The 14752-nt window shown below is 47.4% G+C and overlaps 2 protein-coding genes across 6 annotated transcripts in view; both read right to left on the bottom strand.

The window, feature by feature from the left end:
• The window catches only part of LOC128406711 (P2R1A-PPP2R2A-interacting phosphatase regulator 1-like), a 328756-nt gene that overhangs the window by 232292 nt on the left and 81712 nt on the right, over positions 1-14752 (bottom strand). The window lies entirely within an intron of this gene.
• The window catches only part of FHL1 (four and a half LIM domains 1), a 67711-nt gene that overhangs the window by 39242 nt on the left and 13717 nt on the right, over positions 1-14752 (bottom strand). The window contains exon 1 of one of the 4 annotated variants that reach the window (XM_053374292.1): positions 2219-2346. The exons of the other annotated variants lie outside the window; for them this stretch is intronic. Within the exon in view, the coding sequence (XP_053230267.1) occupies positions 2219-2240 (22 nt within the window). The 5' untranslated portion in view covers positions 2241-2346. Of the gene's footprint in view, positions 1-2218; positions 2347-14752 lie in introns of those variants that run through there. 4 annotated transcript variants of the gene reach the window in all.

Raw genomic sequence — 14752 nt, 5'->3', positions numbered from 1 at the left:
AAATCCCCCCAGTCTAATATCCCTAGTGCTGCAAGATTGTCCCAAGAGCGCCTGGACTCAAATGGTCTATCCAAAACTTCACTCTTCAGGTTTTAGTAAAGCAAATAGTCTAATTTGTCTACACCTAAATGATATAAATGATCACTGCAGGTGGTGACAGCAGCCACAAAATTAAAAGACGCCTGCTTCTTGGGAGAAAAGTGATGACAAACCTAGACAGCATCTTAAAAAGCAGAGACATCACCTTACTGACAAAGGTCCATATAGTTAAAGCTCTGGTTTTCCCAGTAGTGATGTATGGAAGTGAGAGCTGGACCATAAAGAAGGCTGATTGCCGAAGAATTGATGCTTTTGAATTCTGGTGCTGGAGGAGACTCTAGAAAGTCCCATGGACTGCAAGAAGATCAAACCTCTCCATTCTTAAGGAAATCAGCCCTGAGTGCTCACTGGAAGGACAGATCGTGAAGCTGAGGCTCCAATACTTTGGCCACCTCATGAGAAGAGAAGACTCCCTGGAAAAGACCCTGATGTTGGGAAAGATGGAGGGCACAAGGAGAAGGGGACGACAGAGGACGAGATGGTGGGACAGTGTTCTCGAAGCTACCAACATGAGTTTGACCAAACTGCGGGAGGCAGTGGAAGACAGGAGTGCCTGGCATACTCTGATCCAGGGGATCACGAAGAGGCGGACACGACTAAACAACAACAAAATTTAAAAGAATGGCGGCCAAGGAGTTTAATGGAGAGTCTAAGCAGGGACAATGCTGTCCCTGAAGCTTATCTGTGTCCTGTCTCCTGCTAAAAGGATCTGGCAGTTGTTTAGGGTCCAATCCATGAGCTATATTATAAAAATAAAAATAAAAATTTATTATTTATACCCCACCCATCTGGCTGGGTTTCCCCAGCCACTCTGGGCGGCTTCCAACTGAATATTAACATGAAGTTAGTGATATTCTGCTTAATTGCCCTTTACCAGCTCTTATACTTGCTTATCCACACCATCTCCAGCTTCTCAAAAGATTCCGTCAACAGGGTCTCCGGAAATTTTTACATAACACTTGGGAAGACAGGCGAACTAATGCCAGCGTACTGGAAGAAGCAAAGATCGCCAGTGTTGAAGCAATGATCCTTCAACATCAACTTTGGACCAATCATGTTGTGTATCTCCTTCCAAAGCAATGACTCTCTTCTGAACTTAAAAATGGAAAGCGTAACGCCAGTGGTCCACAAAAGAGGTTGAAAGATCTCAAGGCATCTTTTTAAAAATGTAGTATAAACACTGACAACCGGGAAGCACTGGGCTGTGAGAGCTCCAGTTGGAGAACAGCCTTGACCAAAGGCGTCCTGGGCTTGGAAGACACTCAGAATGCGAGGGAGAAACGGGCAAAGAGGAAGAAACGCTTGTGATCAACTCCCACTCAGAAACCAATGCCCCCACTGTGGATCCAGAATTGACCTCCACAGTCACTTATGGACTCATTGTTAAAACCTTGTTTATGGAAGATCTGACTCAGCTATGAGGGATTGCCAAAGAGAAGAAGATCCCTCCCCACGAGCATCTCTACCAGGCTCTTGCAATACTGAAGGGTTTGGAAAGTTTCAGGGGAAAACAGGACAGAAAGACTAACAGACACCCACAGCATGAAAGTAAAGCAAAGGAAATGTTTGTGCAAGGATCCTTCTTGCAGCAGTTAGCAGAACCTCCACCCACTAGGGCGGTTCACAAAAACTTTTTTTTTTTAAATGCCTTCTCCAAAGGTTTTATCTTACTACACTAGGGATTATATAGCTATTTCTGAAATTTCAAGCATATCAGTTAATATCTTGACCCTGCTCCACTGAATTGACATTTCAGCCTTCACGATATAGGAAAATGGGCAAGTAAACAGCTATTTTTGTGGAGGAGGGTCAAGATATTAACTGATATGCACAAAATTTCAGAGATCCCTAGTGTGGTTAAGATAAGACCTTTGGAGAAGGCATTTTCAAAAAAAAGTTTTTTATGACCACCCTACTGCCCACCCTGGAAGGAATATCATCGCACAGAGGGTCTCCTTATTTGTTAGAAAGCACACACACACCCCAAGGCTCAAAGGAAGAATTTCCAGCACAGCGAAATCCTGTTGAAAGAGCAAGCCAGCCAGCCAGATCTCTTGCCCGAAGCACAAAAGACAATGAAATGCCATATATATATATTTGGGGCGCAGAGGAGGGTTACCTGCGTGCCTGTGATAAGCCATCCTGCAGCGAAGACCAATTCCCAACTAGCCCTACTTTAGGAGCTCGGCTGGTAAGAGCTCTCCCGGTTTGAGAGTTCAGGGAGGCTATTAATATGGGGGGGGCACCAAGAGATGTCCACACCCCTTTGCCCAGGACTGGTGGCCCTCATCCCACGGAAAACATTTACCATTTTAGGTGATCTCAGGGGAGAAGAATAGGGCACCGTCAACAGGATATAAATACCTGCCCAGCTACTTCAGTCTCTGAAAACGTCCAAAATGCTGAGTAGCCCCTGTAGGAATCTGAGCCCTCTCGGGGGGGTGTGTGCATAATTTCAGGAAATTTTAAACGGCTGTCTTTTTAATCTTTTGTTGGAAGCAGCTCAGAGCGGCTGGGGAGAGCCAGCCAGATGGGCGGGGCAGAAATGATAAATTATTATTATTGTTGTTGTTGTTGTTGTTATGGTTCAGGCTGAGCATCATCAGGCAACTTCACTTCTGAGCTTCTGTGAGTCCTCTGTGAGTATCTGGAAGTGGTTGTGTTATATTGTGAAATTAAATGTTTGTTGTTTGACAAGATCACCCCCAGGCTGTGCAGCTGGTCCTTCAGGGACAGTTACCCTGTTCAGGACCAGGGAGTCCCCCACACCAGCCTCTCCCCTGTCCCCCAATAACAGTACTTCTGTCTTGCCAGGATTCAACTTCTATCTGTTAGCCGCCATCCATTCTCCAACCATCTTGGACACTCACACAGGACCTTCACCGCCTTCACTGGTTCTGATTTAAAAGAGAGGTAGAGCTGGGTATCATCCGCATACTGATGAACCCCCAGCCCAGCCCAACCCCCCTGATGATCTCTCCCAGAAGCTTCATATAGATGTTTAAAAGCATGGGGAAAGAGGCACCCCACAAGTGAGAGCCCAGGGGTCCCCCCCACTTTCTGGACACGGCCCAGGAGGAAGCAGCCGAAGTACTGTATTACAGGGCCCCCAGCTCCCAGTTTAGGTATGATTTCCCTTGCTAAGTAGTTCTTAAGGCTATTGAAATATACAGTAATTTTCTAAGCTCTGTTGATCCTTATAATTTCGGTGAGTAAAGATTTCTGAGCAAATTTCCCTCTTCTATTTCAGTGTTGTAAAAAAGTGCTGTAAGGAGGAAGGAGTGGAACCACTGCAGAATAGGGCCCCCGGATTAATCGCCTTCCATACATAGCTGCTTCTTATTCTTATTACTTACTGATTCATCACCTCCAGCGCCTATGTCAGGCATAGGCAAACTCCAGCTGTTTGGGGACTACAACTCTCATCACAGGACCAGTGGTCAGGGACGATGGGAGTTGTAGTCCCAAAGCAGCTGGAGGGCCAAGTTTGGCCATGCCTGTCTTAAGGAGATATACTAGATAGCAGCTCAAACAGCTGTACAGGGCTCTTTAGGTTAGTGCCAACACCTTGAATTTGGCCGGGAAGCAGATTGGCAGCCTGTGCAAACCCTGAAGACAAAGGGTTGGATGCTGGTGCCACTTGGACCCTAAAACAACCTAGTCGCGAGTTCTGCACCAGCTGCAGCCTCCAAGCCCACCTCAAGGGTCTTCTTCTTTGGCAATCCCTCATAGCTGGGTCAGATTGGCTTCCATCAACACGGATTTTAGCAGTGAGCCCATAAGTGACAGTGGAGGCCAATTCCGGATCCGCACGCCCTTCCACAGTGGGGTTTCCTCTTCACCCATTTCTCCCTCGTGTCTCAAGTTTGAGTGTCTTCCAAGCCCAGGACGCCTTTGGTCAAGGCTGTTCTCCAACTGGAGCTCTCGCAGGCCAGTGTTTCCCAGTTGTCGGTGTTTATATAGTGCTACCTCGGGTTAAGTACTTAATTTGTTCCGGAGGTACATTCTTAACCTGAAACTGTTCATAACCTGAAGCACCACTTTAGCTAATGGGGCTGCCTGCTGCCGCCATGCCACTGGAGCACAATTTCTCATCCTGAAGCAAAGTTCTTAAGCCGAGGTACTATTTCTGTGCTAGTGGAGTCTGTAACCTGAAGTGTATGTAGCCCAAGGTACCACTGTACTACATTTTTGAAATTTGCCTTGAGATCTTTCAACCTCTTTTGTGGACCACCGGCATTAAGCTTTCCATTTTTAAGTTTGGAATAGAGTTGTTGCTTTGGAAGGCCACATGACTGGTCCAAAGTTGATGTTGAAGGGTCGTTGCTTCGACACTGACAGTCTTTGCTTCTTCCAGTACACTGATATTAGTTCGCCTGTCTTCCCAAGTGATGTGTAAAAATTTTCGGAGACCCTGTTGATGGAAACTTTTGAGGAGTTGGAGATGGCATTGATAAGTGGCGATGTTTCACAAGCATATAGTAAAGTTGGTAGTACCATAACTTTGTACAGAAGCATTTTGGTTTCCTTCAGATATGCCGGATTAATAAATAACCGGGTACAGAATGCACTTCTGTATTGAAGAGAAATATATCAGGTAATCTCTGAATGTAAGATTATGGAGAGTAGTGATTAATGGATATTCATGAGTTTATACAGTAATGCACTACACACACACACACACACACACACACACACACACACAAAACGTTCTTAAATCAAATGAAGAGGTTATAATACCTTAATAATAGTTGTCTGGTATATAATGTTAGGTACAGTCAGCTCTTAGGTATTATGTAAAATATACAGGTATTAGGATATATTAGGATAGTCATAGGGTAAATATATAATGCAAAATTAAACATATATGTATTATATCTTATACATTGGATAATGTATGTATAATATTTAATGGGGTAAATCAGTTAATGTACTATATACATAATAGTATTTAGATCATCTGCTGGTGACAGTTTGCCCCTAAAACAACCTAGGCACCCAGTTCTGCTCCAGCTGCAGCCTCCAAGCCCAGCTCAAGGAGCGCACTGCAGTAATCCAGCTTTGAGGTTCCCAATGCATGGCGAGTAACTGTGGCCAAGCTCCGCGGCTCTGCAGTAAAAAATTAAAATCACCTTCCACCAAGAAGGCTGGCAGGAGAGGAATGGAGCGGAAGGGGCAGAGGGATATATAGAGGGAGGGGAGTCCCCGGACCCTGATATATAGAGGGAGGGGAGTCCCCAGACCCTGATATATAGAGGGAGGGGAGTCCCCAGACACTGATATACAGAGGGAGGGGAGTCCCCGGACCCTGATATATAGAGGGAGGGGAGTCCCCAGACCCTGATATATAGAGGGAGGGGAGTCCCCAGACCCTGATATATAGAGGGAGGGGAGTCCCTCTATATAAATAAGAGACACGGGGGAATGATTAATGGACTTCAATGTCTGTATATAGAGGGAGGGGAGTCCCCAGACCCAGATATATAGAGGGAGGAGAAGTCCCCGGACCCTGATATATAGAGGGAGGGGAGTCCCCAGACCCTGATATATAGAGGGAGGGGAGTCCCCAGACCCTGATATATAGAGGGAGGGGAGTCCCCAGACCCCGAAATATAGAGGGAGGGGAGTCCCTCTATATAAATAAGAGACACGGGGGAATGATTAATGGACTTCAATGTCTGTATATAGAGGGAGGGGAGTCCCCAGACCCAGATATATAGAGGGAGGAGAAGTCCCCAGACCCTGATATATAGAGGGAGGAGAATTCCCCGACCCTGATATATAGAGGGAGTCCCCAGCCCTGATATATAGAGGGAAGGGAGTCCCCGGACCCTGATATATAGAGGGAGGGGAGTCCCCGGACCCTGATATATAGAGGGAGGGGAGTCCCCAGACCCCGAAATATAGAGGGAGGGGAGTCCCCCTATATAAATAAGAGACACGGGGGAATGATTAATGGACTTCAATGCCTGTATATAGAGGGAGGGGAGTCCCCGGACTCTGATATATAGAGGGAGGGGAGTCCCCAGACCCCGAAATATAGAGGGAGGGGAGTCCCTCTATATAAATAAGAGACACGGGGGAATGATTAATGGACTTCAATGCCTGTATATAGAGAGAGGGGAGTCCCCGGACTCTGATATATAGAGGGAGGGGAGTCCCCAGACCCTGATATATAGAGGGAGGGGAGTCCCCAGACCCTGATATATAGAGGGAGGTGAGTCCCCGGAGCCTGATATACAGAGGGAGGGGAGTCCCCGCACCCTGATATATAGAGGGAGGGGAGTCCCCAGACCCCGAAATATAGAGGGAGGGGAGTCCCTCTATATAAATAAGAGACACGGGGGAATGATTAATGGACTTCAATGTCTGTATATAGAGGGAGGGGAGTCCCCAGACCCAGATATATAGAGGGAGGAGAAGTCCCCGGACCCTGATATATAGAGGGAGGGGAGTCCCCAGACCCTGATATATAGAGGGAGGGGAGTCCCCAGACCCTGATATATAGAGGGAGGGGAGTCCCCAGACCCCGAAATATAGAGGGAGGGGAGTCCCTCTATATAAATAAGAGACACGGGGGAATGATTAATGGACTTCAATGTCTGTATATAGAGGGAGGGGAGTCCCCAGACCCAGATATATAGAGGGAGGAGAAGTCCCCAGACCCTGATATATAGAGGGAGGAGAATTCCCCGACCCTGATATATAGAGGGAGTCCCCAGCCCTGATATATAGAGGGAAGGGAGTCCCCGGACCCTGATATATAGAGGGAGGGGAGTCCCCGGACCCTGATATATAGAGGGAGGGGAGTCCCCAGACCCCGAAATATAGAGGGAGGGGAGTCCCCCTATATAAATAAGAGACACGGGGGAATGATTAATGGACTTCAATGCCTGTATATAGAGGGAGGGGAGTCCCCGGACTCTGATATATAGAGGGAGGGGAGTCCCCAGACCCCGAAATATAGAGGGAGGGGAGTCCCTCTATATAAATAAGAGACACGGGGGAATGATTAATGGACTTCAATGCCTGTATATAGAGAGAGGGGAGTCCCCGGACTCTGATATATAGAGGGAGGGGAGTCCCCAGACCCTGATATATAGAGGGAGGGGAGTCCCCGGACCCTGATATATAGAGGGAGGGGAGTCCCCGGACCCTGATATACAGAGGGAGGGGAGTCCCCGCACCCTGATATATAGAGGGAGGGGAGTCCCCAGACCCCGAAATATAGAGGGAGGGGAGTCCCTCTATATAAATACACGGGGGAATATAAATACACGGGGGAATGATTAATGGACTTCAATGTCTGTATATAGAGGGAGGGGAGTCCCCAGACCCAGATATATAGAGGGAGGAGAAGTCCCCGGACCCTGATATATAGAGGGAGGGGAGTCCCCAGACCCTGATATATAGAGGGAGGGGAGTCCCCAGACCCCGAAATATAGAGGGAGGGGAGTCCCTCTATATAAATAAGAGACACGGGGGAATGATTAATGGACTTCAATGTCTGTATATAGAGGGAGGGGAGTCCCCAGACCCTGATATATAGAGGGAGGGGAGTCCCCAGACCCCGAAATATAGAGGGAGGGGAGTCCCTCTATATAAATAAGAGACACGGGGGAATGATTAATGGACTTCAATGTCTGTATATAGAGGGAGGGGAGTCCCCAGACCCAGATATATAGAGGGAGGAGAAGTCCCCAGACCCTGATATATAGAGGGAGGAGAATTCCCCGACCCTGATATATAGAGGGAGTCCCCAGCCCTGATATATAGAGGGAAGGGAGTCCCCGGACCCTGATATATAGAGGGAGGGGAGTCCCCGGACCCTGATATATAGAGGGAGGGGAGTCCCCAGACCCCGAAATATAGAGGGAGGGGAGTCCCCCTATATAAATAAGAGACACGGGGGAATGATTAATGGACTTCAATGCCTGTATATAGAGAGAGGGGAGTCCCCGGACTCTGATATATAGAGGGAGGGGAGTCCCGGACCCTGATATATAGAGGGAGGGGAGTCCCCAGACCCCGATATATAGAGGGAGGGGAGTCCCCAGACCCTGATATATAGAGGGAGGGGAGTCCCCAGACCCTGATATATAGAGGGAGGGGAGTTCCCGGACCCTGATATATAGAGGGAGTCCCCAGACCCTGATATATAGAGGGAGGGGAGTCCCCAAACCCTGATATATAAAGGGAGGGGAGTCCCCGGACCCTGATATATAGAGGGAGTCCCCAGACCCTGATATATAGAGGGAGGGGAGTCCCCGGACCCTGATATATAGAGGGAGGGGAGTCCCCGGACCCTGATATATAGAGGGAGGGGAGTCCCAGGACCCTGATATATAGAGGGAGGGGAGTCCCCAGACCCTGATATACAGAGGGAGGAGAAGTCCCCAGACCCTGATATATAGAGGGAGGGGAGTCCCCGGAATCTGATATATAGAGGGAGGGGAGTCCCCAGACCCTGATATATAGAGGGAGGAGAAGTCCCCGGACCCTGATATATAGAGGGAGGAGAATTCCCCGACCCTGATATATAGAGGGAGGGGAGTCCCCGGACCCTGATATATAGAGGGAGGGGAGTCCCCAGACCCTGATATACAGAGGGAGGGGACTCACCGGACCCTGATGTATAGAGGGAGGGGAGTCCCCAGAACCTGATATATAGAGGGAGGGGAGTCCCCGGACCCTGATATATAGAGGGAGGGGAGTCCCCGGACCCTGATATATAGAGGGAGGGGAGTCCCCGGACCCTGATATATAGAGGGAGGGGAGTCCCCGGAGCCTGATATATAGAGGGAGGGGAGTCCCCAGACCCTGATATATAGAGGGAGGGGAGTCCACGGACCCTGATATATAGAGGGAGGGGAGTCCCCGGACCCTGATATATAGAGGGAGGGGAGTCCCCGGACCCTCATATATAGAGGGAGGGGAGTCCCCGGACCCTGATATATAGAGGGAGGGGAGTCCCTCTATATAAATAAGAGACATGGGGGAATGATTAATGGACTTCAATGTCTGTATATAGAGGGAGGGGAGTCCCCAGACCCAGATATATAGAGGGAGGAGAAGTCCCCAGACCCTGATATATAGAGGGAGGAGAATTCCCCGACCCTGATATATAGAGGGAGTCCCCGGACCCTGATATATAGAGGGAAGGGAGTCCCCGGACCCTGATATATAGAGGGAGGGGAGTCCCCAGACCCTGATATATAGAGGGAGGGGAGTCCCCAGACCCTGATATATAGTGGGAGGAGAAGTACCCAGACCCTGATATATAGAGGGAGGGGAGTCCCCGGACCCTGATATATAGAGGGAGGGGAGTCCCCAGACCCTGATATATAGAGGGAGGGGAGTCCCCAGACCCTGATATATAGAGGGAGGGGAGTCCCCAGACCCTGATATATAGAGGGAAGGGAGTCCCCGGACCCTGATATATAGAGGAAAGGGAGTCCTCGGACCCTGATAGATAGAGGCAGGAGAAGTCCCCAGAACCTGATATATAGTCGGGGTGGGTGGGTGGTGTTTTCTCCAAAGGGTTGTAGGACTCAGTGGGTATGGTCAACCTGCTGGCGACTGTTAACATCTGAAAAATCAAGGGATGGTATGCAGATGACCCAAAATAGCTTTAGCGTGTGTAAAGAGACAGGAATTCAATATCTCTATTCAGACCAGCTCTCTCCATAGTTTTCAGCTGAGTGATAAGTTGCAATTCAGCCACTTCTCTTTCAAGTCTATTTCCGAAATTATTTTTTCAGAAGACAGCTGCTTGGAGATCCTGTATTGAAACTGTTAAACAGAAGGCTGTGTTCACCTACAGCTGGCATCCCCAACCTGCAGCCCTACAACTTGGCCTACAACTCCCATGATCCCTAGCTAACAGGACCAGTTGTCAGGAATGATGGGAACTGTAGTCCAAAACATCTGAGGTTGGGAATGCCTGACCTACAGCCTAAACCAATTCTGGGCTTCGGTTTTGGAACGTTTCCTTCAGAGTGCTTCATTGAACTCGCACAAGTTGCTCTCCATCAAGGTTGAAGCTCTGTTTTCCCAATCCGTGGCTTTGCACGGTGGGTATGTGTTGTGTTTTCCAAAGCTTTTCCTCAGCCTTAACGCTCCTGCCATAAATGGGAAGGGAGTGGGCGAACGGATGAATGGTGGCATTCTCATGTTTCCTCCTGTTACTCAACGCTGCTTAAAAGGGCCCCCGCATGGATGAACTATTAGTCACGATCACCAAACAGATAATTTCAGTGGCAATCAACGGCAAGCAAAGAAGGGCATCAGAACCTCACTTTGGGGTAATGTTTCATATGAAATTGGCATATAAATTCCTTAATGGGGAGGCAGCCCAACGAAAGGGCCAAGAGGTTGCAGAAATAATAAAACACAGGGCTGGAGGCAGTAATATTTCTGAGCACCAGACGCTAGAAATTGCAGGAGGGGACAGGATTCTTGTTCTGAACTAGTTGTTGTTGTTGTTGTTGATGATGATGATTTATGGTTTCTATCCCGACCATCTGGCTGGGTTTCCCCAGCCACTCTGGGCGGCTTCCAATGGAAGGTTAGAAATACATGAAAACATCTGTCATTCACCCTAAACAGGGCTGCCTTCAGATGTCTTCTAATCGTTCTTTATTCCTTTGACATCTGACGGAAGGGTGTTCCACAGGGCAGGCACCGCTACTGAGAAGGCCCTCTGCCTGGTTCCCTGTAACTTGGCTTCTAGCAGGGAGGAAACCGCCAGAAGGGAGAGGGACCAGGGTGGAGACGCTCCTTCAGGCCTACTGGACCGAGGCCATTTAGGGCTTTCAAGGTCAACACCAACACTTTGAATTGGGCCCAGAAACGTTCTGAGAGCCAACGTAGGTCTTTCAGGACCGGTGTTATATGGTCTTGGTCAGACTTTATTTTACAGAAAGGTTCAACCTTGTTGGCATCTTCTTCATATTGACACGCAGAGGAAGGTTTCCTTTTGGGAAGCATTGAATCCTTTTTACAGAAAGGTTCAGCCTCGCTGGCATCCTCTTAACACACTTTGAATTGGGCTCGGAAACTTCCTGGGAGCGAACGCAGGTCTTTCAAGACCGGTGTTATGTGGTCTCGGTGGTCCCAGTCCCCAGTCTGGCTGCCGCATTCTGGATTAGTTGTAGTTTCCGGTCACCTTCCAAGGCAGCCCCACGTAGAGCGCATTGCAGTAGTCCAATTGGGAGATAGAAACTAGAGCATTCACTACTATGGCGAGACAGTCTGTGGGCAGGAAGGGTCTCATCCTGCATCCCAGATGGAGCTGCCCTGGACACAGAATGGACCTGCGCCTCCTTAGGTCCAAAATGACCCCCAGGCTCCACACCTGGTCCTTCAAGGGCACAGTTGCCCCATTCAGGACCAGGGAGTCACACCCCCCCCACCTACAACAGGACTTCTGTCTTGTCCGGATCCAACCTCAACCTGATAGTCATGACCGTCCTCCAACCACATCCAGGCACTTGCACTCAACCTTCACCGCCTTCCCTGGTTCCGATTTGAACGAGAGTCAGAGGTCTCCCCCCAAAACCCCTCCCCAAAACAACAACTCTGGGGAACCCTACTACTCACCCACCCCAAAAACAACTCTGGGCACTTTGTGTTAACACTTTGCGATAAATAAAGGGGTTTGGGGCTGCGGTTTGGGCACTTGGTCTCAAAAAGATTTGCCACCACTGGTCTAGGCCACCACTGGTCTAGGCCACCTTCGGCCCTCCAGATGTTTTGGCCTACAACTCCCATGATCCCTATCTAGAAGGACCAGTGATCAGGGATGATGGGAACTGTAGTCCAAAACATCTGGAGGGCTGAAGGTTGCCTATGCCTGGTCTAGGGCGAAAGTTGTCGCTTTTTTCCAAACATGCTTTGCCGCGAAGTGACCAAAACCTTCCCATTTTGTGTCCCTACATCTCCAACATTTCCAAATAAAGCTTTCTCCCTGTGGCTTCTTCTCTAATGACTAATACACTGGAAACCTCTTCCAAGGCCCCGTGCTTATACTTCATTCTCGTTTGGAAAAGCGAGCCAAGTCTCCATTTGTCTCTGTTTTATTACACTTGCCAGGAACTGAACACCAGGCTTCCTCAACTTCAGCCCTCCTGCTGTTTTGAAACTATAATTCTCAGCATCCCTGACCACTGGTCCTGCTAACTAGGAATGATGGGAGTTGCAGCCGAAAAACATCTGGAGGCCCAAGGTTGAGGAAGCCTGCACAACATTATCAAACCTATAGTTATGTAAATCCAACTAGCATGCCCAAAAGATTCTTCTGCAGAAGGAAACTAGATTGATTTTCCTGCTTGATTCTTTGCATCCCTCAGGTTTAAATACAGAAATAGATTATAGTTTTTTATGAGTCATCATTAATATCTTGACATACAATGGATAACCTTAAAAATCTATGTTGAATCTGGTGGTTTCAAAGGGGTCACTTTAAGACAGGCACCCCCAACCTTTGGCCCTCTTGATGTTTTGGACTACAATTCCCATCATCCCTGACCACTGGTCCTGTTAGCTAGGGATCATGGGAGTTGTAGGCCAAAACATCTGGAGGGCCGCAGGTTGGGGATGCCTGTTTTAAGAGATTAAAAAACTTTGCTGTAGATTGCTGCCACCTGTAACAAGAATTAACACTGTGTCTCTCTAGAAAAGTAAACATAGGATTACTGTTTGTTTACTGTGGGATCCGCCATGTCACTTGTCCCACGTCTCTGATACACAAAATATGGTATGGAGATCCATGCGTGTTATGTTTTATTTCTTAATTTGTTTAAAAAAACCTACAGGCAGCCCTGTTTAGGGAAGCTTTTAATGTCTGGTGCACTATTGCATTTTAATATTTTGTTGGAAGCTGCCCAGAGTGGTGGGTAGAAATAATTTTTTATATTTTTATTTTTATTTTTATTTTTATTTTTATTTTTATTATTTAAAGTATGCATGGCTGACGAAGCCTGACAAGGCGAAACAAGGTGTTATTCCGGGAATCCTTGTCTTAAGTTCTTTTGTGTGATACCTGCATACAGCAACTATATTTTGCAAAGGCATATGTTAAGATCTTTTGTAACTTTTGTCTTATACCTGCATACAATAACTATACTTTGCAAAGGTGTACGTGGAACCTTACAAATAAAAAGTTCATTTTCTGCGAGTACCGCTTCTTAAAGTTGTCGCATTTGACACTTGTATTCGTAAAGACGTACTGTATGTGGAACACAAAAAAAGCTTCTATTTGGACATTACGTATGTAAGAAAGGATCTATTTGTATTTCCTGTTCAGAATGGTGGTTTTTAATTGCTTCTACTTAATTTGATAATGTGAACAGAGGTATGTTTATATGATGTATAAAGAATTCATATAGTTAAACACAGTCAGGAACTGATACACACCCATGAAAATTAGTTTTATTTCCCATTGGGCAGCGGCCGCAGACACATTGCAGGCTCAGGATTCTCTCGCAGCCGATGTGAAGCAATGTGGCCTTTTCTAAAGTGAGCCTCCATGGTTTTACTAGCGCTCCTTGCCTCAATTTTCCTTGGTGCCTTGTCTCCTTGCCTTAGTCCCCCGCCTGGTTTCTGATACACTTTCCAACATAGCCCCAAAGCAGTTGCTTTTGCAATACCACCAACTGCCCCAAACAGAGGGTCGTGATGAGGGTCAAGCTGAAGGGTGCAAGGAATCTCCCACCTTTAAGCCTGAAAGGTGGGAGTGAGGGGGTTAAATTGGTAACGATGAAATGGGCACAAGATATAGGACATCATGTACAAATGGAGGGTTGGGAAAAGTTACAGAGAATGAATTTAATATTCACTGATTGCATACTAGGGTGGTTCATAATTTATTTATTTATTAAATGCCTGCTCCAAAGGTCTTCTCTTTCTACACTAGGGATTATATAGCTATATCTGAAATTTCATGCATCTCAGTTAATATCTTGATCCTGCTCCACTGAATTGACATTTCAGCCTTCACGACAATATAGGAAAACGGCTATTTTCATGAAGGAGAGTCCCTAGTGTAGTACCTTTGCTACCATTTTCAAAAAAAAGTTTTTCATGAACCGCCCTATTGTACGCTGCTAAAAGATAATTATATGAAAATGTTGTATAGAGGGTATATTACAGGGTTAAAAAATCACAGAGTTAAAAACTGGCAGTGATCTACCCCCTTTTGGGGGGTTCAGGTCAAAGCTGTTGAGCTTCTTTGGGGCGAGCTTGTGATCTATGACAGACGTCCAGTGATCTACCGGTAGATCACAATCTGCCTATTGGGCCTGCCTGTAATATAGGAAGAAATGATTTGATCCTAAACTTATCTCTTGAAGAAAGTGCATCTAAGGCCCTAAGCTTCAGCCGACTTAGCCCCCTAGACATAAATCTGGCACTGGCGGAGACCGTAATACAGGGGTGAGCAAGCTTTTTCGGCAGGGTCTGGTCCCTCAGACCTTGTGGGGGGGCGGACTAGATTTTGGGGGGGAAATATGAATGAATTCCTATGCCCCACAAATCACCCAGAGATACATTTTAAATTAAAGGACACATTATACTTATGTCAAAACATGCCCATTCCTGGACCGTCCGCTGGCCGGATTGAGAAGTCGATTGGGCCGGATCTGGTCCCCGGGTC

Source organism: Podarcis raffonei, chromosome Z, assembly GCF_027172205.1.
Source record: "Podarcis raffonei isolate rPodRaf1 chromosome Z, rPodRaf1.pri, whole genome shotgun sequence".
NCBI classification, from domain to species: Eukaryota; Metazoa; Chordata; class Lepidosauria; order Squamata; family Lacertidae; genus Podarcis; species Podarcis raffonei.
Note: the sequence above shows the minus strand (reverse complement) of the source record. Positions and strands in the feature narration are given on the sequence as shown.